Raw genomic sequence first — 27,354 nt, forward strand, 5'->3', positions numbered from 1 at the left:
GGATACTCCCCGGGCAGACAGGGTGGCTACCCCCAGGCCGTGGGTGGGGAAGCAGAGGCAGGTAGATGGAGCGTGACCGGCCCAGCCTGTCCATAGCAGAGCCAGGCACAGAACCCAGCTCTCTTGAGTCCCAGGCCCCGGCTCTAACCGCGGCATGGCATTGTCTCTGGCGCTCAGCGGCATAGCCTGAGATGCAAAGGCTGCAGGGCCCCATTGAAGGCCAGCAGGCCTGGTCTTGCAGCTCCTGAAAGCCAATGGGAGCTTTTGCTTTGGCTTCAGTGGGAGCGGGGGCAGGCCCGTGGCTCTAAGGAACAGGGGAGGGTGGGGGACGTGGCTGCGGCAGTGCTGGGACATCACAGGAAGTGGCTCTTGCCCCTAGGAGGGGTGAGCTGGCAGCACTGGAAACCCCACCTCTAACGTGCTGCCCCCTTGCGCTGCTCTCTGGTGTGGGAGGGAACCGGGGAGGGAGAGGGGCTGAGGGGGCTACGGGCCCATTTTGCTCAGATGGAGAGGTCAAACCACAGCTCTGTGCTCAGAGCCTCCCTTCTCGGGGCTGAGCGAGGCCTGGCTGATGGAGGGGAGAGTCTAGGGGTGTCAGACAGGGGGCTGGCTACCCTGCCATTGCAGCCTGCTGAGCTGAAGGAGCACAGATGCTGCCAGGCACCCAAAGGGCTATGTTGGGCATGACACTGATCTGAGCCAAGAGGTTGCTTGTCGGGGCATTTTAGGATTAAACCTGCCCTGGAGCCACCAGTGTTTGGAAGCGCCTCTCCTCCCCCAAATATTGCCCTGCAACCCTAGCTGGAGCTCTTTTCTCCAGCCTCCATGGACTCCTAGATTCCTCCCCACCCACCGAAAACAGAACTGTCTCCTTAGCCTCCCCCATCGACTTCCTCCCGGTGCCCTCGTGGGCCCATGTTCAGCCTTGGCATGAGCAGATGCAGCTCCAGAGGAATTGCCCCTTAGGGCTGGATGAGGCCCAAGGCCTCACTGACCTCTCACTTTGGGCCCCTCTGGTCACAGGGCAGCCCCCAAGGGCTTCATGGGGCTGAGATGCAAGCTGGAGGGCAGAGGCTAGTCCCTGTGGAGCTGTTCAACGCGCCAGGGGAGCTGAGGGGCCGCTATTTCCACCCTCCTTTGGGTTGCTGCCACCTTTGCCTTCCTCTGACTGACTGCTCATGGGGGAAAGACTGTGATTCTAGCTGGCTGCTCCTTGGGGCCGACCCCACCCTGGCACAGGTGTGGACGTGACCTCTGCAGGATTTATGCCTGGGCCATACTTAGAACCCCAGAGCAGGCTGAAGCTGAAGGGCACCTGCCCTTTTTAGGCATGGGCTGGGGGCTGTAACCGGACCTCTGTTCTTCCCCACTGAGGCTGGGCCTGCCCGGGGGAGGAGGCGTTAGCTCTGGAAGGGCATGGATCTATTTTAGGGATGGGCTACCCAAGCTGTTTTTCATGTGCTCCCTAATGCGCAAGGCCTTTTCAGGCTTTCCCTACATTGCTGGGCATGAGGGTGGCCCTGACGTGCCAGGCAGGTTTGCTGCCCGTAGGCGATAAACACAGGTGAGCAGGAGGGGATTGGGCCCTGGGATGCCCCCTAGTGGCAGGAATAAGTGAAAACACAAGACTGATGAGGAACCCAGAACCCTTCTCCGAGCACCTGGATCCCATCTTACTGAAGGGTGAGAGCTGCAGTTCTGTGCACTGGGGGCCAGTGGGGGTGGGCCACTATGTCCGAGGCTGGGGGACTCCTGTAGTTGGGTGAGGGAAGAGGAATGGCTCTCTGTGGGGGCTGGGCAGCTGCGGGAGTGTGCCCAGGAGGTTCAGCAAGTTGGCTACTGCGTGTGGGAGATGGGTGGGGAGGACGGGCTGTTCTTTGTGCGGGGGGAGTCCAGGGTTGTGTCTTTGCTCTTCATACACAACAGGGGAGGCAGAGGGCTGGTTAGTCCTGTCCCCAAACATGCCAAACGGCACACATCCTGCTGCGCTGGCTGCTTCTGAAAACATACAACATCCACCACTAGAGGGCTTGCGAACTATCCAAAGGGACACTGCCCTGTTCCTGCACACTACAGACTGGAGTAAGGCCCTGTCTGCATCAGGGGGAAGCGCGGTTTGCACCAATGTAGTTGCCCTGGTGTCAAAGGGCATTTACACCGACACCCAGGGTAAGCTGCACTTGTTCCACGCACGCGGGGCGTCCCCTCTGGTGCAGCTGCATCGGCATAATAACACCAGTTCAATAACCCCCAGGGTAGACCCACAGTCAGGGGGTGAAAATGGGAGCAACTCCACCCTCACTCCAAATGCATCGGCCTTCTCTCCAGTTCCCCCCTTCCCCCCAAATGCTTCTCTTCCCCATGCTCCCCCTAGTGTTTACATACCTGTATTGCATTTACTCACTCTCCATTCAACACACATTAATTCAACATTGCTGCAAGGAAATAGGGCCATGCAGTGACCAATGTGTAGGAATCCTACAGGCCCCCACCAGTTTAACTCAGGGTGGAATTTGGGCCCTGTACCTTTAAGAATTTGCTTATTTGGGTGGACTGTCAATCAGATGTGTTAACTTCCTGCAACAAAGGAAGCTGAGAGCTGATGAGATCTGGTCACTGAGCAGCGCAGGGGCAGGTAACAACAGGTGTCCGATGTAAGCATTATGTTTCCAACCTAAGGTGGCTGCATCGTAAAGCTGTCAGGCCAAGATCATTCCTGATGTGACACCCAGGGGTTAGCTTGGCCCCTCAGTGGAGTAAAGTCAGCTCTACTCAGGTGCTCTGTAAGGGTGGAGCCTTGATCAGGCTGTGCAGGGGGCACAGTAGAGGCTGGGTCATATGACTTCCTCTCTGATCTCTGGGAAAGGGAAGCTGTGAATTCTGGAAGTGAGGTCTGAAGCGTGCAAGGTCTGTGTGAGAGAGAGCATCCCTCGAGGGGGTTCCTATCACAGGGGTGTGGTGCCGGGCTCACTCATGCATACACCAGTTGGCTCTGTTTCTAGGTGAACGCAGCGATGCCAGCTCTGGCAATTTTATCACAGGATACCTGGTGTTTTTCTTAAAGCCCCAGGTCTTGGAGTCATGTGATTAGATGAGAATCTCAGTTTTTGTTTGTTTGTTTGTTTAAAAAGCCAGTTTCCAGCTTGACTGAAGAGAAAAGCTTGAGAACATGAATCCAAATGCCGCCCAATGGCTCAGTAACCAAAAGACAAAAAGACCCCAACACTTATGATTTTAAAAAATCTCATGACTTTGAAGGAAATCGTCTTTTTTGGGGACCTGACTCATGATTTATGAACCCTTTGGACTGGCCATTCTAGGCTGGAGAAAAGTGACACAAGTTCTCCCTGCATGTCAGAGAGGTTTGAACAGGGGCTGGATGGGTCTGCTGGCACTCTTGGTGATGGTGACTCTTTCTGGTTTGGGGGCTAATACCCAAACAGGCACTTCAACCTCTTGAGGTCCCTTTCTAGCCCTACATTGCCAGGATTCTCTGTGAGCCCTGGAGGATGGGGAACAATTTACCAAGGGTCCTGTTGGATTCTCCATTACCGGCAATTTTAAAATCGAGACTGTCTGTTTTGCTAAAGGATCCGCACTAGGAATTATTTGGGGGAAGTTCTCTGGCCTGTGTTACACAGGAGGTCAGCCTAGATGACCACAAGGGTCCCTTCTGACCTTGGAGTCTGTGAATCGAGGTAAACTGCCCTCCCCCCTAGGGAGTCAGCATGGCGGATGTGCACTGTCAGTTGCTGAAGATATCAAGGGAATGGGGGCGGGGGGGCCTGGAATCATGGCTGGCTACTTGTGGGGAAGGGAGGGCTGAGTTAGATAAAGGTGCATGAGAAACATCTGCATGTTCCAGCTTCTGGGGCTCCGTGAAGGCAACCAGGTCTCTCCATTTCTGCTGGAGCCCCGAGCCACTGCCCCACCCTAGCCGGGCAGGGCTGGGTGAGGCTTGCTATGGACCTCAGCAGCATGACTTTGTCGTCTTGAGGATGCAGCTGACTTTTGGGATCAACAAAACCTGTGGTCACAAAGTGAGGGGAGGGGATGCAAGACAGCCCCAAATGGGACTGATCGTGTCAAGGCAGACGTACAGCTGAGCATTGGAAGGGAATTTGGGGTCTCTCTTCTAGTGGGGAAATGTACTGAATAATGCAGCCCTCAGCTGCCCCCACGATCATGTGTGTCCAGTACTCAGGGCTAAGGGGGTGTCACCCCGAACTCCCTCTACAATGTCACAGTAGTAAATTTTAAAGGGGTCCTGTTACCCTGCTTTTCTGCCCCTCTTGATTCCTACCCTGTAAACAGCAGGCCCACGGAGATGCAATATTACTGTCAACTTGGTTCTTGCCTCATAGCAAACCCTCTGGGATGAGTATGTAGAGAACCCAGCAGGGAAGGTCTATGTACATGCACTCGCACCCACAACCCCTCCTGTGCCGTTGTGACCCCATTGGGTTGAGTGCAATGACACTGTGCCAGGGAGAGGAGTTCATCATTCATTAATCAAACTCTGTGGCTAGGCTTTATCTAAAGCTCTTCCTCCAAGAGCTCCCCTTGCATGCCACTGGCTTGGAGCGCTCCAGCCCCGGGAGACTTTGGAGACTCCAGGGGGGAATGTCCAATGCTCTTCCTTTAATCTGTCTAAGGAAGAAGAAGGCTAAACTCGCACTTCGTATCCCCTCCGCCCCAAGCTATTCCAGATGCCCCAGTTTTCCCCACTTCACTCCAGCGAGTCAAAGCACCCGTCACCCTCTTAGTTTCCACCCCCAAACTCAGCTTGAGAGCAGCCAGTCCCTCAGGCAAACGCTGCACAGTGGAATCTGCCTGCTGCCCTGGAGACATGGCTCAGGGCTCCCAGCTGGGCCCATAGCAGAGTCTAAGCACTGACTGCTAGTTATGCCAAATCTTCACCAGAGCACCAGACCAAAGTGCAGTGCCCAGGAGAAGAGACCTGACCGCCTGGCTGAGGGTGGCCCTGCATCCCATGGGGGGGGGAGGAAATGGGGCTGGAGAAGAGGGAGCAGGAACAAGGGGGGGTGGGAGCGCCCCCCAGTGGCCAAAGCAAGGCTCTCCACCTGCCCTCCAAGGAGCAGGGTGTGCTGGTGATCCAGTTGGCTCAAACCCAGGCCTCTTGTCTGCTGGGGCGGTGCACTAAGCCCTGGGTCACGAGGCTGGAACAGGTTCTGTAGGATGCTTCTTCATCCCCTGAGCTCCCGCTGTCACCGAAGCAACGCTTATGAAACATGCAAAGGCAGCCGCCAGGCTCCGACACCAAGTGCTGCTGCTGTGACAGGCAGGACTGGATCAGCTGGGCTGGTGACCAGGTCTGACTGACGGGGTCTGTCCCAGTGCCCATCTCTGGCTCTCTGATTTCTCGCTGCTCAGAATCTATCTCATGATTCCTGTCTCGGGTGGGTTTTGTCTCCTGTGTTTTCTCTCTTGCTTTTTCTCTCCCTCCCTGGGTGGAAGAGGAGGCAGGAAGGGCTGGTTGTCACAGTGACGTGCCATAGGCACTGAGGCACTCCCAGGTGGCCGGGGGACTGCTGTTCTCTGGATCAGACCGGGTAGCAGAAAGCAGCTAGAGGAAGGCTCTGAAGTGTCCATGTCCATCAGGTAATGGGACTGCTGGTTCAGAACCGCTATGCTAGAACGGGCTACAGGCTGAGAGCCTTCTGAGCTGCAGGGGAGGTTGGGGCCTCCTCCTCTGAAGTCTTCGGACATGTCTTCAAATGCACCAGCTTCCAGTAAGTAGGTGCCTGATTGCCAACCAGCCTGGGAGCCTCAGGAACCTGCACCTCTGTCCCCAGCCCTGTCAGTCACTCTCTAGAACAGAACAAGGGAGCAGTTACTAGGGTGCTGTGTTTGTGGGCCTGTGCCATTCGTGTGTGGGTAGCCATGTGTGTGCAGGGGAGCTGGCGTGTTCCTCTGCTCCAAGATACTGGCAGCTGAGCAAACAGTGGGAATCACCTTCTTCCATTTTCTAGGAAATGTATTTGAGAGGTGGGAAGAGATTGAAACCCAGTGAGCTAAGGGGGAGCATGGGCCCTGGGAAGCATTAAGGACTACTTAGCCTCAGGAGGAAAGGGACTGGGGCTGTTTCTGAAGGCCAAACCAGCCCCTTCCTAAAGCCCATAGCTGACCCCCCAGGCCCTCCTGCACTGTCTAACCAGGAGTTCTGTTTCCTTTCAGACTGAAGAGCTTCTTTGCCCAGATCTTCTGAGGATGGCAACAGGTGAGAGCTCCCTTTCCCTGGCTTGGGCGTGGCTCCTTCTCTCCACGCATCTGTCTCCATCTTACTAAGGCTACATCCAGTTGTCTAAGCCCATAGCAATGGGCCTGAGCCCCCAAGTGCAGATCCAGGGTATGGCTGGGGGAGGGGAGGGATGTTGGATCCAGAGTTCTGGCTCAGGGCCATCTCTGCTAACCAGGCTCAGGTTCTGTTGTTGCGTAATCCCCTTTTAGAAACCTTGTGTCCTTCCTTGGTTCTCTTCCTCTTTTCCACTCATCTCCCTGCCAGCCCAGAACAGCGGAAATGCAAGGCTCATGCATGCTGCAAGGATCAGGAGCCGGAAAGAACTAAGGCACCTCCCTTGGACAATTGGTCCTGGCTGGCAGCATCCATGCGCAGTCCTTGCACTTGAGCCCAGTATGAGGGCTTGCAGCTGTCAGGGTGTTCCCCCTCTCCCTCTCTCCTCTTTGGGTTTCACCTGGGTCTTCACCTGCTCTAGCCTGGAGGCAGTGGGTTGCTCTCTGCTCTGTAAACACAGAATAACAGCCCTAGTGACTAAGGGACACGGCCCTGGCAGCAGCAGTACGTCCCTGGTGTCCCCACCCTGTCCTGCCGTGAGACCTCAGCACTGGCCTGCAGGGACCGTTTCTAGGGCCGAGAGGGGAGTTCAGTCTCCATGGCCCTCAGTCAGTCCTTGGCATCACTACTGCCAAGGTTGCCGATTAGTGCTGGTTATGAGGGTGGTTTTTGTGATGCTGGCACTTGTTCACTAGCAACTGGACTGAGAACCACTCAGCTTGTTTCTCCCAGACCGGAGAAGAGCCATCAGATGATCAGGGAAGTGATTATTCCCCTCTATTCAGCACTGATGAGGCCACATCTGGAATATTGCATCCAGTTTTGGGCCCCCATTACAGAAAGGATGTGGACATATTGGAAAGAGTCCAGTGGAGGGCAACGGAAATGACTAGGGGGCTGGGGCACATGATATATGAGGAGAGGCTGAGGGAAATGGGATTGTTAGTCTGCAGAAGAGAAGAGTGAGGGGGGATTTGGTAGCAGCCTTCAACTACCTGAAGGGGGGGTTCCAAAGAGGATGGAGCTAGGCTGTTCTCAGTGGTGGCAGATGACAGAACAAGGAGCAATGGTCTCAAGTTGCAGTGGGGGAGGTCTAGGTTGGATATTAGGAAAAACTATTTCACTAGGAGGGTGGTGAAGCACTGGAATGGGTCACCCAGGAAGGTGGTGGAATCTTCATCCTTATTGGTTTTTAAGGCCCGGCTTGACAAAGCCCTGGCTGGGTTGATTTAGTTGGGGTTGGTCCTGCTTTGAGCAGGGGGTTGGACTAGATGACCTCCTGAGGTCTCTTCCAACCCTAATCTTCTATGATTCTGTGACGACTTCATTACTACCAACCTGAGCCAGTGACAGGCTATACAACCGAGAGCCAATCCCCTGTCTGTACACCTCTGTCTTTGGCTCCCATTGCCATGGGCTCTGAATATATCCTTACAGCCTCTCTAGTGGGTGGTGAAGTATTATCCCTGTTTGATAGGTGGGAACTGTGGTACAAAGGGAGTAAGGGATAACAATTTTCAAATATACTCAAGTCCCATTTTCAAAAGCGTTGGCTTTCAGTGAGACTTGAGGCTGCTACGTGTGGAAACCACTTTGGGCTGGTCTACGCTGGGAACTTACATCAGCATAACTATGTCTCTTGAGGATGTGAAAAATCCACTCCCCTGAGAGATGCAGCTATACTGACCTCACCCCGATGTAGACATTGCTAGAAAGAATGCCCTCCGTCAGCTACACCAGTGGGAGAACCCCGCCCATCACTGTAGTGAGTGTCTCTGCTGTAGGATTTGAAGTGTAGACAGAGCCTTTGAAAATGTGGGACTTAAGTTTCTAAGTCACTTGAGCATTTTTGCAAATGTTATCCATAGTGCAAATCTGTGACAGAGCCAGGAATTTAACCCCGTCCTCTGGCTCCCTGTGCAGTGCCCTAACTATCAAACAGCCTTTTCTCCATTCCCAGTTTTTCTCCAATTCCTGAAGAACATCCCCAGTGTCTCAGACAAAAACAATGAGGAGTCCTGTGGCACCTTAAAGACTAACAGATTTATTAGGGCATAAGCTTTCGTGGGTAAAAAACCCACTTCTTCAGATGCATGGAATAAAAATTACAGAAATGGGCATAAATATATATTGGCACATGAAGAGAAAGGAGTTCTACCTTGCAAGTGGAGAACCAGTGTTCAAGGCCAATTTAGTCAGGGTGTATGTGGTCCACTCCCAACAATTGATGAGGAGGTGTAAATACCAAGAGAGGGAAAATTGCTTTTATAGTGAGCCAACCACACGCAGTCCCGCAGAGTCTCAGACAGTGCTTGCAACCATGGCTCTGCCTTTCTCTGCATGAGCTCCTTGGCACAGTCAGATCTCATCTGCCAACGTGATCAGAAAGCATCTTAACTGCCAAAGGCCACCCTGTTCCCCGTCTGCTCGGAGGTGTAATTTTAGAAGGCTGCAATCAGAAGACCTCTTATTGCTGGGAGCTGCAGACTCCAAGCCACAGCCAGCTCTGAGAACACCTTCCTTTATTTTTAGTACTTCTGCCTTGTCCTTGCGACACTTGAGACAGGACCATTCACCCAGCTTTGAAAATGTTCCAGCGTACTGTACCTGGGGAGAGGAGCTCCCTATCAGCTCCAGGCACTGGAATTAATGGTGACTTCGAATTAAATTGCCCACTCCCAGAATGATTGTGACGCTGAGGGAACCTCTCGGTTGTGGAGCTGGGATGTTGGCCCAATGTGAATTGGGGGAGGGGGGCAGTTGGGACACTGAGGTTGCAACTTTTCTGAGAGGGTCAATGGTTGCATCTCTCTTGTCACTCTGGCTTTTTGGAGGAGATTCTTTCCTGGGTGGGGATTTATAGCTGCGGCCAAATGCAAGTGAGCTGGCCCTCCTGGTGCTAATCCAGCGTAATATTTGCTGTTGTGTGTGGCATGGGGGCCAGATTCTGCTCTCAGTCACACTGGTGTAAAGCTAGAGTAACTCTGTGCATAGGCTGGGGGAGTCGTCTAGGCCATCGGCCTGACCACTTTTTGGCCAGGCCAAACCAGAGTGACACTGAAGCTCCCACCCACCACAACACCACGCATTCAAATATGGAGGGGATGGGTGTAGGGGCTCATGAGCCGGGGGGTGGGAGGGTCAGGCTGCTGGTGCAGGGGGCACCTGAGAAGGGAAGAGAGGGCTAGGCAGGGGTGTGGCGTAAATCTGTTCCCCCCACACACACACTTTAAGTGGTGCTTCACAGCCCCTGACTGTATGTACACCTGTGCAGTTACTCCAGCTTTATATTGGTGTAACTGGCAGCAGGATTTCACACAGAGAGTTTAATGGCCAGAGAGGGTGGGCAAGGAAAAGGGGAATGCGTGTCGGAAATAGTGGGCATGTCCGCGGGTGGACATACCATGGCGGGTGGGAATATCAGAGATGATGGGCTTGTGCAAGAGGTGGGCACAGAGGCTGTGATGGGGCGACTGGAGCAGGTGGAAGATCTGGAATTGGAGTGGCTGGCTCAGCAGAGCTTGTGGAGGCATTGGCTGGGGCAGATGGGAGACAGTGATGTCTGCGAGGGGTCAGAGTTTGTGAAGCACCTGCCAGGCCACGGACGTGAGCCTCTGGGGAGGGAGCGTGTCCCGGGAGAGAGGTGAATCACCCTTAGGTTTTGTAATGGTGCGGGCGCTAAAGGGGGAGATGTCAATCGCCACAGGCTGAAGGAGCTTCTCCCCTCCCTAGAAGGAAGCACCCGCCTGTTTCGTCCCATGGCCCATGCCTTTCTCAAAGGGCTGAGGCCCTGACTCGCTGTTTGATTCCTTAGTCTCCTTGTCTCACTGGGGGCCCTCGGATTTTGAGCTTACTTACAGTGGGCCAAATCCCTCCCTGGTGTAGCTCCAGTGAAGCCAGCTGAGTTACACCAGGGATGAATTTGGTCCTCTCTCTGGAGGCATCTGAGGCGGTGGGGCAGAGGCCAAGAGGAAGCCATCCTCCCGGTCAGAAGGAAGATGGATGCCACCCAGTGCCCTGCCTTGTGTGCCTGGGGAACCTGGGATGTCCTACCACTTTCTCCCCTATCCTTATATATACATCAAAAGCTACAGCTCAGTGCTAGAGGATGGGTCCTGGGTGGCATTGGTGTGGGCGCCATGTTGTGGGGGCTCATGGCTGTCGGGTTCCACGGTATAAGGCTGTTCCGTGAGAGGTACCGCCAAGAGCTGCTGTCTGAGCCCATTTACACCAGCCCCCCATGGGGTCACTCCAGATTGACTGAGATCAGAATCTTTGCCCACTGGCTTCTGTGATGTGGCTGAGGCTTGGCTCCTGCCATATCCTAGCAACCGTCTCCCTGGCAATGTGTGTTAGCCCTGACCACAAGGCTCCAGCCTGGCCCAGCCCTGAAGGGAGGCCAGCCGCTGGCTCAGGCATCAAAATGTGCTGAGCAGAAACTGCTTGGCAAGAAGAGGGGGAACAGAGGAGAGCAGGAGCCAGCAAGTCGGAGAGATGGGGACAGAGTGCTCCTGCCTGGCTGCCTCAGCGGAAAAGGCTGGCAAAGGTACCCTGGGGGGGCAATGTCCCCATATCGCCTGCCATGAAGCCACCAAACGAACGGCCCACTGCTGACCGTGTTCTGCTCCCATTTATCCCCGGGGAACTGGGGCTGGTTGCCAAGTTCCCTCCTCCAGGCAGATCCCCTGGGGAAGTGGTCGAGAGGGATTTGTCCCGGCTCGGGGGAGGTTTCCTTCCTGCGATCGCTCACTCGCTCTCGGACTAATCCTCTTCTCTGCTTTTCCTTCTCCCACAGAAAAACTGAAGAACAGCAAAATCATCTTCGTGGTGGGTAAGTCAGCGATGGGCTCAGTGAAAAGCTGAGGAGTCGTGAGCGGCGCTTTCAGTCCTGGCTCGGTTACCTAAAGCCACATCCACTGAGCTCATGGGGCTGTGACATGGGACCCTGTCCTTCAAATTTTAAGCTGAAGTTTTCAAAGAGACCTGGGATTTCAGGGGGCCAACCTGAGATCCTGTAAAGGGGTTTGATTTTCAGCAGGCAGGTGCTCGGAGCTTTCGGGTCATCAGGTGCCTTTAAGGTGTCCTAAGTTGTGCTCTAAAAATCACTAGCCATGTCTGCAAATGTTTGCCCTGGCCTCCAAAGGGAAGTCATGGCTATCATCCAAAACCAGACTGGACAGAATACATGGGAGTGGGCAATAGAGAGCGCCCTGCTGTGGCACCGAGACGGAATAGAGGGCCTGTGGGCGCTTGCCACCTTTGCTTTCGGTGTTGTTGGGGAGGGTGCCCTGAAGGCCTCTAATTACCCCCAGATCAGGTACAGCATAGGGGAGAGCTTCCACAACCTGCCTTCCTCCACCTCACTTGGAGGAGCCACCTCTGGAGGCATGAGTGGGGGCACAGTCTCCAGGGCCTATTCAGTCCTTTGCTTCTCTCTGCTGAGACTATCCGATGCATCGGACACACAGTGACACCCCCCCCCCCCCGCCCCCCGGCCCCTTTTATTCATGTAGGCCACCAAGCAAAGTCCCAGCTTGGGCTAGGTTTGAAGTGGCAGCTGAGCCACAGATTTCGGGTGACATCCTGGGCAGCTGCTTTCAAAGACACACGGGCGCTTTGTGGGGGAAATGTGGATCCATGTCCTGTGGAGGCAGTTCTGCGGGTATCTCTGTTTCTCTCCCCGCCGCCCACCTTTTGTCACTAGCGATAGAGACACAAAGACAGGAGCTTCCTGGCTTTGGGGTTCAGCTGCTGCCTGTTTTGCTTCACGCTGACCTGTTGATGAGATCATAATAATCTCCCCAGAGCTGGTTGTGCTGCCTGGGGCAGAGGGCTCGGAGCCCAGCAGGAGCCCTGAACTCCTTACCTAAGGTCCCCATTGTGTGCAGAGGCTCCTAGTAAGTAAGAACAAAGAGGAGGATGAAACAGGGCTGTTGCTAGGTGGGATTTTTGCCTCGGAAGCGCCCAAGCTCTTTTCCCATCCTCCCCCTTCTGTGTTTTGAATCTGGGCCTTGTCCTTGTGTGAATTGCAGGTGGGCCCGGCTCAGGGAAAGGGACCCAATGTGAGAAGATTGTCCAGAAGTATGGCTACACCCATCTGTCCACTGGAGACCTCCTGAGAGCAGAGGTCAACTCTGGCTCAGAGAGAGGCAAGAAGCTCTCTGCCATCATGGAGAAGGGAGAGCTGGTGCCCCTGGTGAGTCTGGGCCATTTTTGCAGTGGAAGGAAGTGGATCTTAAACCGTTACATCCTGGCACATTTCCAGCTACCCATGCTGGCGTGTGAGAACCTGATGCGGAGGCCATCTCAGGCCACCTGCTTTCCTGGCTGCAGTGCATTGTGGGGAGCTGAGGCAGGTGCATGGAAGGACCACTGTTGGGGCACCTCTTTCCCAGCTCTTAGGGGATGGCTTATGGACCTGGCTTCCCAGGAGTCTGGTCGCTCCTGGTAGCAGCAGGGAGAAAGTGCTCTGGCAGCTGGGGAGGGGAGCAAGTTAGGGCATAAAATGGGGGAGGACAAGCTCCATGTCTGTGGGTGTTGGTGCCCAGAGACCACGGTGAGCAGCCGCTGCTTGCTGTGCCTCCTCTGGTGAGACAGGAGCTGCATATGGTCCCTGGATCCTGCAAAAGGATCTGTCTGTTGGTGTGATCGAGGACAAACATTGATGCTCCTGTGGCTTTTCACTAAGAGGTAGGGCTGCCCATAGGGAAGGGGAGCCCAGCGACTGCGGGAGACTCTGCAAAGCTGCCAGCTAGCTGGAACTGAAAGCGCTGTCCCTAACTGTGACCTAAAACACCTACGTTTCCCCTCCCCTCAGGACACGGTGCTTGATATGCTGCGAGACGCCATGGTGGCCAAGGCAGATGTCTCCAAGGGATTCCTGATTGACGGCTACCCCCGAGAGGTGAAGCAAGGTGTGGAGTTTGAGAAGAAGGTGAGGAAGGGGGTGGCAGAGGCTCCAATGCCGTTGGGAGGGCCATCCACTTGGCACAATCCTGACTGAGCGTGCTACCATTTGCACTAAAAGCTTGTTAAGCAGAACCAGAGCCACCCTAGAGAGCAGAGCAGGGGCTGGGCAGCTGTTCAGTGGGGCAGAAAAGGGATACGCTCCCCAGGGGAGAGACACAAACAGTGAGTGTAGACAGCAGTGCCAGCCGTGTCTTCTCACCCCTTGCCCCCAAACACTGGACATCACACCCATACCTGTGGTAGTTTTGTCACAAACTCAGCGTGGTGGGGTTGCTCGATGGCTGGATAAGGCGACCCTAGAAATGGGGAAGTGGTGGGGTCGATTCATTGGGGCAGACCATCTCTTCGGGGGGAGTTGAACCAAAGCCCCACATGGTGCCAGGAGAAGCTCTGCTGCTGGAGGCACCATCTTTAGGTTGTGATGTCAAGCCAAGGTCTGGATCACTGCTATTTTCTGTAGAACAGGTTTTGTCCCAGCTCAACTTGAGTAATTACGTTCTGCCTCCCCCAGTTACCCAGTCATGTTTAACTGAGTGTCAGATTCGTCTTTCCTTCCCATCCTGAACTGCTGAGGTAGGGTTGCTGCATGCTGGTAAATAACTGTCATGCTCCACCTGAGAGGTGGCTGCAGTGAGCCCCTTAAACACCCTGAAGGTGTCTGGAGTGCAAGGTTGTATATGATGGTATTGTTAATGGGGTTAGAGCAGGAAGGCTGTTCCGTGTGCTGCCTAGGAGCAGGTTTTACTGTCTGCTCCAGGGAAACTGTAACCCTGCTAGTGCAGGCCTGGAGAGGCTGGGGAGAAAACTTGTGAGAGAGGAAGGTACCTGCGTTGGAGTGATCCCTGGCTGTAATACGTGGGACTGGCACAAGGTGGCGCAATGGTTGCTCCATAGAAACAGCTGGAAAAAACAATTGAAGAGGAAGGATCCTTTTTAGCAGGCTGTGGCCTGGGATGAACCTACAAGTCAGGGTGGTAAATGGCCTGGGCTAATGAACATGTGCAAAGTAACAAGCAAACGGAGGCTCAGTGTGCCCCTGGCACATATGCAGTAGCGTGCTCCAGAGCAAAGACAGAGCCAGCTATTAGAGGGTCACCCAGCGCCCGGAAAATCCAAGTTACCCCCAACCTGATTGCCATGGGATGGTTGGTGTGAGGGCATGTATGTTGGTGCACACTGTGGTAACAGTCCTGACCCTCGTCTGCACGGGGTCAGAGTGGTGGGGTGATAGGGTTGCCAACTTTTTACTCGCACAAAACCGAACACCCTTGCCCCGGCCCCTGTCATAGAATCATAGAATATCAGGGTTGGAAGGGACCTCAGGAGGTCATCTAGTCCAACCCCCTGCTCAAAGCAGGACCAATCCCCAGCTAAATCATCCCAGTCAGGGCTTTGTCAAGCCTGACCTTAAAAACTTCTAAGGAAGGAGATTCCACCACCTCCCTAGGTAACTCATTCCAGTGTTTCATCACCCTCCTAGTGAAAAAGTTTTTCCTAATATCCAACCTAAACCTCCCCCACTGCAACTTGAGACCATTACTCCTTGTTCTGTCATCAGCTACCACTGAGAATAGTCTAAATCCATCCTCTTTGGAACCCCCTTTCAGGTAGTTGAAAGCAGCTATCAAATCCCCCCTCGTTTTTCTCTTCTGCAGACTAAACAATCCCAGTTCCCTCAGCCTCTCCTCATAACTCATGTGTTCCAGTCCCCTAATAATTTTTGTTGCCCTTCGCTGGACTCTTTCCAATTTTTCCACATCCTTCTTGTACTGTGGGGCCCAAAACTGGACACAGTACTCCAGATGAGGCCTTACCAGTGTCGAATAGAGGGGAACGATCACATCCCTCGATCTGCTGGCAATGCCCCTACTTATACATCCCAAATGCCATTGGCCTTCTTGGCAACAAGGGCACACTGTTGACTCATATCCAGCTTCTCGTCCACTGTAACCCCTAGGTCCTTTTCTGCAGAACTGCTGCCGAGCCATTCGGTCCCTAGTCTGTAGCATGGGATTCTTCCGTCCTAAGTGCAGGACTCTGCACTTGTCCTTGTTGAACCTCATCCATTTTGGCCCAATCCCCTAATTTGTCTCGGTCCCTCTGTATCCTATCCCTACCCTGCAGCGTATCTACCTCTCCCCCCAGTTTAGTGTCATCTGCAAACTTGCTGAGGGTGCAATCCACACCATCCTCCAGATCATTTATGAAGTTATTGAACAAAACCAGCCCCAGGACCGATCCTTGGGGCACTCCACTTGATCCTGGATGCCAGCTAGACATGGAGCCATTGATCACTACCCGTTGAGCCCGACAATCTAGCCAACTTTCTATCCACCTTATAGTCCATTCATCCAGCCCATAGTTCTTTAACTTGCTGGCAAGAATACTGTGGGAGACCGTGTCAAAAGCTTTGCTAAAGTCAAGGAACAACACGTCCACAGCTTTCCCCTCATCCACTGAGCCAGTTATCTCGTCATAGAACGCAATTAGAATAGTCAGGCATGACTTGCCCTTTGTGAATCCATGCTGACTGTTCCTGATCACTTTCCTCTCTTCTAAGTGCTTCAGAATTGATTCCTTGAGGACCTGCTCCATTTCCAAGAGGGAAAAAGTCCCTCTTTTTCCAGGGACTGAGGTGAGGCTGACTGGCTTGTAGTTCCCAGGATCCTCCTTCTTCCCTTTTTTTAAAGATGGGCACTACATTAGCCTTTTTCCAATCGTCCGGGACTTCCCCCGATCACCATGAGTTTTCAAAGATAATGTCCAATGGCTCTGCAATCACATCCGCCAACTCCTTTAGCGCTCTCGGATGCAGCGCATCCGGCCCCATGGACTTGTGCTCGTCCAGCTTTTCTAAATAGTCCCGAACCACTTCTTTCTCCACAGAGGGCTGGTCACCTCCTCCCCTTGCTGTGCTGCCCAGTGCAGTAGTCTGGGAGCTGACCTTGTTCATGAAGACAGAGGCAAAAAAAGCACTGAGTACATTAGCTTTTTCCACATCCTCTGTCACTAGGTTGCCTCCCTCATTCAGTAAGGGGCCCACACTTTCCTTGACTTTCTTCTTGTTGCTAACATACCTGAAGAAACCCTTCTTGTTACTCTTAACATCTCTTGCTAGCTGCAACTCCAAGTGTGATTTGGCCTTCCTGATTTCACTCCTGCATCCCCGAACAATATTTTTATACTCTTCCCTGGTCATTTGTCCAATCTTCCACTTCTTGTAAGCTTCTTTTTTGTGTTCAAGATCAGCAAGGATTTCACTGTTAAGCCAAGCTGGTCACCTGCCATATTTACTATTCTTTCTACAAATCGGGATGGTTTGTCCCTGTAACCTCAGTAAGGATTCTTTAAAATACAGCCAGTTCTCCTGGACTCCTTTCCCCCTCATGTTATTCTCCCAGGGGATCCTGCCCGTCAGTTCCCTGAGGGACTCAAAGTCTGCTTTTCTGAAGTCCAGGGTCCGTATTCTGCTGCTCTCCTTTCTTCCCTGTGTCAGGATCCTGAACTCGACCATCTCATGGTCACTGCCTCCCAGGTTCCCATCCACTTTAGCGTCCCCTACTAATTCTTCCTGGTTTGTGAAAAGCAGGTCAAGAAGAGCTCTGCCCCTAGTTGGTTCCTCCAGCACTTGCACCAGGAAATTGTCCCCTACACTTTCCAAAAACTTCCTGGATTGTCTGTGCACCACTGTATTGCTCTCCCAGCAGATATCAGGGTGATTGAAGTCTCCCATGAGAACCGGGGCCTGCGATCTAGTAACTTCCGTGAGTTGCCGGAAGAAAGCCTCGTGGTCTATAGCAGACTCTCACCACGACATCACCCTTGTTGCTCACACTTCTAAACTTAATCCAGAGACTCTCAGGTTTTTCTGCAGTTTCATACTTGAGCTCTGAGCAGTCAAACTGCTCCCTTACATACGATGCAACTCCCCCACCTTTTCTGCCCTGCCTGTCCTTCCTGAACAGTTTATATCCATTCATGACAGTACTCCAGTCATGTGAGTTATCCCACCAAGTCTCTGTTATTCCAATCACATCATAATTCCTTGACTGTGCCAGGACTCCCAGTTCTCCCTGCTTGTTTCCCAGGCTTCGTGCATTTGTGTATAGGCACTTGAGATAACTTGCTGATTGTCCCTCTTTCTCAGTATGAGGCAGGACCCCGCTCTCTCGCATGCTCCTGCTCGTGATTCCTCCCGGTATCCCACTCCCCCACTTACCTCAGGGCTTTGGTCTCCTTCCCCCGGTGAACCTAGTTTAAAGCCCTCCTCACTAGGTTAGCCAGCCTGCTTGCGAAGATGCTCTTCCCTCTCTTCATTAGGTGGAGCCCATCTCTGCCTAGCACTCCTCCTTCTTGGAACACCATCCCATGGTCAAAGAATCCAAAGCCTTCTCTCCGACACCACCTACGTAGCCATTCGTTGACTTCCACAATTCGACGGAAGTCAACGCCCCTTCCCAGAGGCCCCGCCCCTGCTCACTCCATCCCCCCTCCCTCTGTCGCTCGCTCTGCCCCCCTCACTCACTCGCTCATTTTCACTGGGCTGGCTCAGGGGGCTGAGGTGCAGGAGGGGGTGAGGGCTCCGGCTGGGGGTGCGGGCTCTGGGGTGGGGCCAGAAATTAGTAGATCAGAGTGCGGGAGGGGGCTCCAGGCTGAAGCAATGGTCTGGGATGTGGGAGGGGGTGAGGGCTCCGGCTCGGGGTGTGAGCTCTGGGGTGGGGTCAGGGATGAGGGGTTCAGAGGACGGGAGAGGGATCAGGGCTGGGACAGGGGTTTGGGGTGCGGTGAAGGGAGTGAGGGCTTTGGCTGGGGTTGCAGGCTCTGTGGTGGGGATGGGGATTTGGGGTTTGGAGGGTCCTCTGGGCTGGGACCGAGGGGTTTGGAGGGTTGGAGATGGATCAGGGCTGGGGTAGGGGGTTGGGACATTGTGGGGTTCAGGGATGCAGGCTCCTGGTGGCTCTTACCTCAAGCAGCCCCCAGAAGCAGCAGCATGTCGCCCCTCCGGGCTCCTAAGCGGAGGCATGGACAGGCAGCTCTGCATGCTGCCCTGTCCGCAGGCACCACCCCTGCAGCTCCCATTGGCCTTGGTTCCTGGCCAGTGGGAGCTGTGGGGACAGCACTTGGGGCGGGGGCAGGATGGGGAGCCCCCTGGGTGCCCCTACACATAGGAGCTGGAGGGGGGAAATGCTGGCTGCTTTCTGGGAGCCATGCAGCATGGAGGCTAGAAGGGAGCCTGCCAGCCCCACTGCTTGGCGCTGACAACTGGACAGTGAACGGCTTGGTCAGCGGTGCTGACCGGAGCCTCCAGGATCCCTTTTTGACCGGGTGTTCCTGTTGAAAACCAGACACCTGGTCACCCTAAAGGGTGACTGCTCCAGACCCAGCTCTCCCTTCCCTTCCTCCATGTCAGGGTGATTCAGTGACGGCGCGGGGCACAGTCTCCCCCACCCCTCGGGTCATCATCCTGCAGGGCTAGTGGAGGAAACTATGAACTTTGTAAAGCCAAAGCCTGTCTGTATAGGTAAGGACGTTTCCCTGGTTCTCCTCCCCAACAGATCGCCCCCCCAACACTGCTGCTCTACGTGGATGCAGGGAAGGACACCATGGTCAAGCGTTTGTTGAAACGGGGTGAGACCAGCGGGCGGGTGGATGACAATGAGGAGACGATCAAGAAGCGCCTGGACACTTACTACAAGGCCACTGAGCCGGTCATCGCATTCTACGAGAAAAGAGGGATCGTCCGGAAGGTACGTTGGCCACAAGCCAACTGGGGATGGGTGGGGGTGGAACTGGCCCTTTCCCATCTGCTGAGACTCTGCAGAGTCCATTGTGGGTTTTGGCAGGTCTGAGCCACTTGCCGTCCTTGTGTCTCAGATGGTCTGGGGCTTCCCAGCAGTTAAAGGGGCAGAATGCACCCTCAGATGCCTCTGATCTGAGGAAATCCCAGAGCAAGCCACATTCAAGGTTGGCTGTCAGCACGCCCTGCTACTATGGATCAACAAGCAGGGGAGGAGAACTAATGAGGGATGGGGCTCTGAGGAGGGAAGAGAAGCAGCAGAGAGGGCTTTCCAACCAGGCCTTGGGCCTGGCAACCCGGAGCAGACAGGCCTCAGGCCCGGTGCCCCCCAGAGCCAGACAGGCCTCAGGCGCTGTGGAATGGATTCTGAGGGCATTGCACCTGCCAGGAGTAGATCCTCTGGCTAGCATGGAGATCTGGGAGCTGGGCTGTCCCAGGCCTGTGCGGTGCTGCACGAAGCAGGATGTAGTCTAGGGGCTTCTCTATGGCCCTGTCCTGACTGGCTCTCCTCCTTTGCCCCTACAGCTGAATGCAGAAGGCTCTGTGGATGACGTGTTCATACAGGTCTGCACTCATCTGGATGCCCTGAAGTAAAGCACAAAAGGGACCCCCCACCTCTAACCCCTTCCCACCCAGAGAGAACATCACACTTTTCCCACCCCCAGAGCCCGAGTATTCCCCCCGCCCCCATTTGAGCTCCATGGCAGAGACAGCGGAAGTGGCTTTATCCTGTTTTCATGGACACAGCCCTGTGGAGGAAATTTCAAGGACATTGTGTTTGACTCCTTCCCTTCTCGCCACAGTAAAATTCACTTTAATGAGTCCAGGCTTTATCTTTTTCTTCTGTAACAGGAAGTGAGTTTTTCTTTCCAGATATTCTCCCCCCCCCCACTGCGCCCTGAGGTTGATTAAAGGCAGGAAGTGGCCTGTTTATCCCACTCCATGGCATCAGCAGGAGGAGAGGGGAATCTGCTCCTGCATGGAGGGGGAGGATTCTCTGACAGTGCAGGCAACTTGCTCCCTCTTTTGAGCAGAGGATGCAGTTGAGAGTCTTAAAATCTGCCTGGCACAGAGGGAATTTGAATCAAATGCAGAGAAAACCCCATTTGAGCCAGGGCTGGGCAAAATCCCTTTGTGCCTGTAGAGCCAGACACCAACTAGTGTCACCATTGCTGAGCGCCGCCCCCCCCCCCCACCCCATCCACTCTCCTTGCATGATGTGAGCACAGGGAGAGAGCAGTCATCAAGCAGGGGATGCCTTGGGGCAGGAACAGATTCCCCCAGGGGGTGTATAAAATCCATTTGTAGGCTGAAGCAGTGGGCTGGGATGTGGGAGGGGGTGGGGGCTCCGGCTGGGGGTGTGAGCTCTCAGGTGGGGTCAGGGATGAGCTCCATTCCCCACTGTGATGCTGCCTGCACAGAGCCAGCATCTGCCAGCAGAGTAGCCCAGCATTAGCAGCAGAGAGCCCGGGGTTTGGGGGGGTGGTATCTTCCGCTGCTTTAGAATATAAGGGAATAGTCTCTCCAGGAGCCTGGAGTCCAGCTGCCCTGTACCTCTGTGTAGCTCTGTCTCCAGAGAAGGCGTTCGAGGCTGGAGTGCATCTCTGCTGAAACCCCTCTCCGCTTGCTTTTTCCCAACTCTCCCAGGACTGTCTAGCGCTTTGGGTGAGTTACCAAAGGCCAGGGGCCCTGCCTGAGCCTAGGGGCTACCCCAAAAGGCTGTGATGTGAACACTGTGTCTCATTTGGTCGCTGTCTTACTGTGCTTTTTATGGCTCCCGTGCCCCGCACACACTCACGTTTCACACCTCTCCACACACACACATTGTCTCCCACACACTCATTGGTGGCAGCTCTTCTCTTCCTCATTTTTTTTACAATGGTTACAAACAAAAGTATTTATGAATGAAAAGCAACAACTCCACCCCCACCCCAAGTCTTAAAGGCGGCATGTTGCCCCTGCTGCCCAAATGTACACTGACATATTGTTATTAAAGAGCGTGGCAGAAAAGTGCTTCTCAGTGTGAGCTGTGCCTTTATTTGACTTTCACCGCGCTCCATTCAATACCAACTGTGTCTAGGGAGTTGCGGGGAGGACTGCATTGCTGTCCTAATTCACACCCCTGGCTCGGATCCTGTCTGCTCTCGCCAGGGCAGGGCCCGTCCCCACTGGGATGGGAGACCTCCGAGGAAAGCCCAGGACATGGGAATGTACCATAGTTCTCCTCCACAAGGCAAGGCCCTCAGCATAATGTTAGGGGGTCCTGGACAGTGAGTGGTGCCATCTTCAAGTTGCCATGGAAACCTGCAGTCCTGTGCCCTTGTGGCATGTGGCACTTTTCACCAGTGGGGTATTGGCCCCTGGTATCCTGGCCAAACTCCAGCCAAACATCTGTTTCCCACGTACACAGAGACCCCTTGTCGCTGCTCGGGCGGCAAGAAGGAGCCTTAAAGTGGGTGTAACTGCAGCTTACACCCCTTTATGTTGCCGGGGCCCTACCTGCAAGCTCATCCTTCCTCTCTACAATGGGGCGAGGCATCTTCTCCAATGCGTGCAAGCTAAGGTGGCCAGGAGAACCAAGTTATCACTCTCAGGACAATGTGCCATTAATATCAGTGTATTTAGGAGGCAGAGATTTTATGAAGGGCTGTGTGGTGTGAGAGATGCTGAGTGAAGGTGAAGTTCTGGTGGCCTCTGTGTTTTCAGCCAGGGACACTTGAAAGGCCAAAAGACAGAAAGTGATTTTGACTCCCAGTTGACAAACCAATGCACCAAACAGATCCATTGCTTGGGGACCCTCCTGGGCCAAGTTCGTCCTGCTTCATGCCCCATTGGCACTGCTGTACCCATGGCTCATGGGCTGCTACTCCAGGGTCAGTGGGCTTGAATAGGTGTGCACTGGGCCAGTGCACAAAATGCTCAGAGAAGCAACGGTCATGAACTTCTCCACCCTCCTAAGGACAAGAATCAGTAGGAGGCCTTTGTGAGCCAGATCCAATGGCCACTGAAGTCAGCAGGGATCTTTGGCTTCAAAGGGCTTTGGATCAGGTTCTTTCTAGAAAGGGGAAGATCACGTTGCCGTCAATCAGCCAGCAAGGGTCCGGGCAGATCCAAGGTCGGGAGAAAAGAGATTGTCTGGAAGGCACAGAAGTTGCTGAGACGGTGATGAGGAAGGAAATGAGCAGCAAAACATGCTCAGATGTTAGACGTGTTATACAAGAGCTTGGAGTCTGGGTCACAAACAGGAACAACCGGTGGGTCCGCGACAAGCAAATAAGCCCAGTCTGGCTGCTGTTGAGAAGCATCAGTCAGACACAGCATGCGTCTGGAATGTCAGTCAGGAAGGATGTCGCCCGTCCCGTCAGGGGTACATTCCATCAAAGGCAACACCTCCTGCAGCAGCTGGGTGTGTGTGTGTGTGTGTGTGTGTGTGTGTGTGTGTGTGTGTGTGTGTGTGTGTGTGTGTGTGTGTGTGTGTGTGTGTGTGTGTGTGTGTGTGTCAGTGTCAGGTGGCCAATGGAGCGGAGGATTGTGATGACTGGGGGAATTTCCAGTGTATAACTTATGAAGTTGAGTTTATGAACTGTCTGTTAGGGCTGTCAACGACTGTACTGTCCCCTCACACTCCTCATGCTAAGGGGCAGAGGGTGGCGCTGGGTGTCTGTTTATGAACTGGTTGGTCATTAATGACTATCAGCACCTGGCTAGATCTTGCCCAGGCAGAGCAGAGGAGTCACTGCCTCCTAGAAAAACCTAGTTTTCTCAACTTCTCTGCAGAGGGCTAGGGGCTGAAGGAATGGAACTGGCCCAGGAGAGGGAACAGAGATGTGTCTATACAGCCCTTTAGAAACGCGGGGCCTGGGTGGGTCACAGAGACACAGGAAACTTGGGGCAGGAGAGAGGAACAACGGGATCAGGATTTTGGAGGGAGAGGAGACATTTGATTGTGGGACCAGCCAAGGCTGAAGGAAGCTGTCAGAGAGAGAGGCCAAGGCTTGGAGGAGAAGCCATGAGCTGGAGAAGTGTGGCCCAGAGGAGGGGACCTGGAAGCCAAAGGCCTAAGAATTCTCGAGTGGTGAGGAAACTGAGGCAAGGCTTTGCGTGCCGGTGCTTTGTATTTTGCTTGGGTTTGTGTCTCTCCCCTGCTGGCTAATTGGTTCAGAAATCCCTTTTGCAAAGCCAGTGTGTTATGTGCTTCACCTGCCCATGTCCCTGAAGCAGTAAAGTGTTTGCCAGCGTGCCTGCAGGCAGGAGCTCTGGGGAAGGGTGTGCTGATGCAGTTGAGGAGTTTGGGAAAGGCGGCCCTAGTCTCAAGGCCTAGGCAGTTGCACTGTGGGATCTCCGCTCTCAGAAGGGGCTGCAAGAAGAGAATCTGCACTCCGAGCGTTGCCTGAACCATAGAGCCAGGACTGAACTCTGCTTGGATTCACACTGTATGCGCACACGGGTCTAGTGCTGGGAGCCAACCCCAGCAACCCGGTGAGTGACCAGGGCTTGAGCTCGGAGCACGTGCAGATGGGCAGTCAGCTAGCAGTATGGGGATGAGCACATGACCAGTGGCTAGTATCTGGGGGAAGGTAGAGGTGACAGGTGAGCTACCTGAGGCTTGCTGCAGACTTGTGTGCAGCTCTCCTTGGCTTTCCGAAGGACGTTGCATGACATTCTGGTACCAATGGGGCAGGAGCCCTGGGGGGCTAGCCATCTATATATCCATAGGTCTAACTGGACAAGGTCCTGCTTCTCCCCTCCTTCCCATTGCATAGTAGAGACAGCAGGTGTTCATGTGGAGAGAACCAGGCCCAAGAAGTTTATGCTACTTTTCCCACCCCTGAGCTCCACCGTCTTCTTCCCACGGCAGCATGGCCTAGTGATCTGAGCATGGAACGGGGACCAGGAAATCCTGAATTCTAGTCCTGGCTCAGGTACTGGTGCCCTTTGTGGCCTTGGATCACTTCACCGTCCTGTGCCTCAGCTTCCCAAATGTGTAAAATGGGGATAATGCTGACCTACCTCATGGAAAGCGGTGGGACTAATCAATTCATGTTTGTGAAGTGCTGACTGTTCCTGTAGATGGGACGGGTGATACCTTGCAGGAGCTGGCACTGAAAGTGTTAACCCCCTGCCCCAGGGGAGGGAGGCTGGGTTCTCTCCCTGGCGGCTGGACTGAGCTAGGAGCCAGAGGCAGCCTGGAAGAGGAGACGCCCTTTGATTTCTTTCAATGAACTCTCCATCCGTCCCTGGCCAGGGGTTGTTTGTCCTTCCCCTAACCTGGCAGCAGAGCGGAGTGAGGAGGAAGGAGAAGACTCTGAAAAGCCCAAACAATATTGCAGTCGGGAACTGCAGTGCCTAGAGAGTTGCTGGAAAACAAAAGCAAAATGTATCCAGGAAATTGTTGATATGGGGCCTCTGCATATTGAGAGGTCAGCGAGAGAGAGCTGGAGCATTGGGCTAGAGAGGGGAAAGGACCAGGGCTCTGTCTACTGAACGCAAACACTTAAGGCTTAATTATTGCCAAGGCTGGGGAGTGAACATAGCTCTCATCGGCTTTACCTGCCTCTGGGGTGCTCAGAGAACCCGGAAGGGAGGACTCAGTGTTCCTTAGTCAGAGAAGCACTGACCCAACCCTAACCCTTAGTACCAAGGTCGTACTGCTCCTGTCCCCAGCATTCCGTGTGCACAGGGGGAGCTACCTGAGACGCCGGGCACTTTCTTCTCTTCTCTTCTCTTCTCTTCTCTTCTCTTCTCTTCTCTTCGGGCCAGACTTTTAAAGGTATTCAGGCACCTAAACAGACAGGGACCTTGTGGGGTTTTCAAAGTGCCTAGGTGCCTAACTCCCATTAAATCACCTTGGTGCCTAACTCCAATTGATTTCCTGCCCCATTGACTCAAGCCTTCCACTCTCCTCCAGCACCAGTTCCATGGGCCCTCCCTGACTCTGCTCGCCCTTCCTCCATTGCCCATGTTGGTAAGTCTACCTATTGCTCCTTTTGCAAACCCCAGCCGGGTCAGATGTTCAGTAACACCCAGGCCGCCTCCTCCCGCGCTTCCCCCAAATAAGCCCTGGAGCTTCTGCACTCACATAGCACAGCATCCATTCACAGCTGTCTAGAGCCACATCTCCCAGACCCCACGTGAGACAGGTATTGTCCCCATTGTACAGCTGGAGAAACTGAGGCCCAGAGAAGTGCAAGGACGTGCTCAAGGCCTCCTGGTCTGTGACTGAGTCGGAGTCATGCTCAGGTCAGAGCAGGAAATGTTTGCTAAACAAGTGGCTCTGTCAAGGCCTAATCAGGAGTTTTACCCAGGCAACCCCCTGAGAAGGGTTTGTGAAAACTGACTGGAGTGTCCCCAGCTGCCAGAAGACAGGTATGTGTTCCCCTCACGGCATGCAGAGCGGTGTACTCCTGTGTCTTTGTAAATCTCCACCAGCTCCCTGCTACCGTACCTGGCTTTAAGCAAGGGTTTTACCAAAGGCTTTGTAGCGGTGCCCGTTGCTGCTGCTTTTCCGGAGCTGTCCAGGAGGTGGCAGTGTGCTCTCACAGGAGACAGCCCTCTGGTTTCTCTCAAGGTGGACTTGAGGGATAGTTCCAGGTTGAAAACAATGGACCCTGGGTTGGAGGCAAGTGCCCACCCTGTGCTACGGTTGGGCTCTCCAGCACTTCATCTAAAAGCACAGCGGGCAGCTATCCCCCGTGGAGCAGGCACGGAGGGGAACAGGTAACACACTTAACCCTGGGTGCCCGTGTCACCTACTAACGTAGCCGGGGAATCAGGAATACCGGCTCCATCTCGTCCAGCAACCTATCTCTGGCAGTGCCCAGCGCCAGGTGTGTTGGAGGAAGATGCAGGAAACCGTGCAGCAGGCAGATAGATGTAGGATAATCTGACTCCGGGAAGGTCTCCGCCTAATCCCTAATAGTTTGCGTTTGGTTTGTATCCCTTCCAAACTGTTCTGTTAGCATGAACTATCCTAGCTTTGGATCTTCTCCATAGAAACATCTCAGCCCACTTTGATTTTATTTAAACAAATAAACTCGCTTTTTCTTTGCCGGGGATGGACCCCATGGAAAACGCTAAAGATCACATTTTCAAAATTAGTGCCTTGCATGGTGACAAGTATCAGAGGGGGAGCCGTGTTAGTCTGTATCCACAAAAACAGCAAGGAGTCCGGTGGCCCCTTAAAGACTAACAGATTTATTTAAGCATAAGCTTTCATGGGTAAAAACCCCACTTCTTCAGGTTACCCACGAAAGCTTATGCTTAAATAAATCTGTTAGTCTTTAAGGGGCCACCGGACTCCTCGTTATTTTCAAAATCGCTCAGCATATTGGGTGCATGATGGGGACTGAGAGTGAGATTTAATGAAACCATTTCCATTAGCAATTTTTTTAAAAAAGAAAAAAACTTAATTTTAGCTCTAAAGTTCTCTGTGATACAAGAAAAAAGAAATGAGTTTGGCCTTGCTATTGGAAATGATCTCTGCAAACACAAGTGCCATTGGTAGGGAGTGCCTAGAATGACCAGATCTAGAAGAAATGGTTAAAATGTACAAACTCATAGAAATTCAGAGATTTACCAGGACAACCCTGTGAGACCGTTCAGTGACAAGCGCACAAATGACGCATGAGGACATCTGACTACACTTGGAAATCTGGGGCTGGGATGCGGGAGGGCCTGATTCCCTTGAACTCTGCAAATCAGTGTTTTATCCAGGCTTTGGGCAGCTATCAATGACCGTGCAAGGAGCAAGGCAAGGGAGAACCAGGCCTTGACATCCAGTCGCAGAGCCTAGGCCAACACGCTCCTCTTGCCAATGCCTGATGCACTCTTATGCGTGTGCACTAGTATAGTGTACTGTGTGTGTGATGGGATATCATATCGATGCATGTCTGTGTGTAATGGATCATCCTCTCTAGATACTTGTGTGCTGTGTCACTCAGTGAGGTGTGTCCTGTGTGTGTCTATATGATGTGTCCTGGGGGTGACACAATGCCATTTTTGTATCGCTTGTACAGTGAAAATTTGGGGGCCTTTTCCCTTTCTCAAACCTTCACGCCGCAGAGCCCCAATTGTTTACATGAAAGCAGAATTTGATGTGGAGACACACAACTGCTACCTACACTGCCATTTAAAACCATATTAAAACGAGTCCGCTTCTACGAATGTCATCAGCACATCTGTACAATAGTGAGTAAGAAGGTGAATGTCCAGAATGATTTTCACATCAAACGGGGGAAGGAACAGAGCGGGGTAGGCTTACATCTATATGTTC

General features: G+C 53.5%; 1 protein-coding gene across 9 annotated transcripts in view; it reads left to right on the forward strand.

Annotated features, from left to right (window-relative positions):
* The window catches only part of AK1 (adenylate kinase 1), a 45,072-nt gene extending 23,977 nt beyond the window's left edge, over positions 1–21,095 (forward strand). For 6 of the 9 annotated variants that reach the window (XM_073313939.2, XM_073313940.2, XM_073313941.2 and 3 more), the window contains 6 exons: positions 6,199–6,241; positions 11,112–11,147; positions 12,349–12,512; positions 13,134–13,250; positions 18,841–19,032; positions 19,608–21,095. In XM_073313939.2, the coding sequence (XP_073170040.1) occupies positions 6,199–6,241; positions 11,112–11,147; positions 12,349–12,512; positions 13,134–13,250; positions 18,841–19,032; positions 19,608–19,676 (621 nt within the window). In that variant the 3' untranslated portion in view covers positions 19,677–21,095. Of the gene's footprint in view, positions 1–5,283; positions 5,421–5,478; positions 5,623–6,198; positions 6,242–10,686; positions 10,863–11,111; positions 11,148–12,348; positions 12,513–13,133; positions 13,251–18,840; positions 19,033–19,607 lie in introns of those variants that run through there. The other 3 variants (XM_073313946.2, XM_073313948.2, XM_073313944.2) reach the window with 3 other exon arrangements.
* The last annotated feature ends 6,259 nt before the right edge of the window (positions 21,096–27,354 follow it).

This window comes from Lepidochelys kempii, chromosome 16 (assembly GCF_965140285.1).
Source record: "Lepidochelys kempii isolate rLepKem1 chromosome 16, rLepKem1.hap1, whole genome shotgun sequence".
Lineage (NCBI taxonomy): Eukaryota > Metazoa > Chordata > Testudines > Cheloniidae > Lepidochelys > Lepidochelys kempii.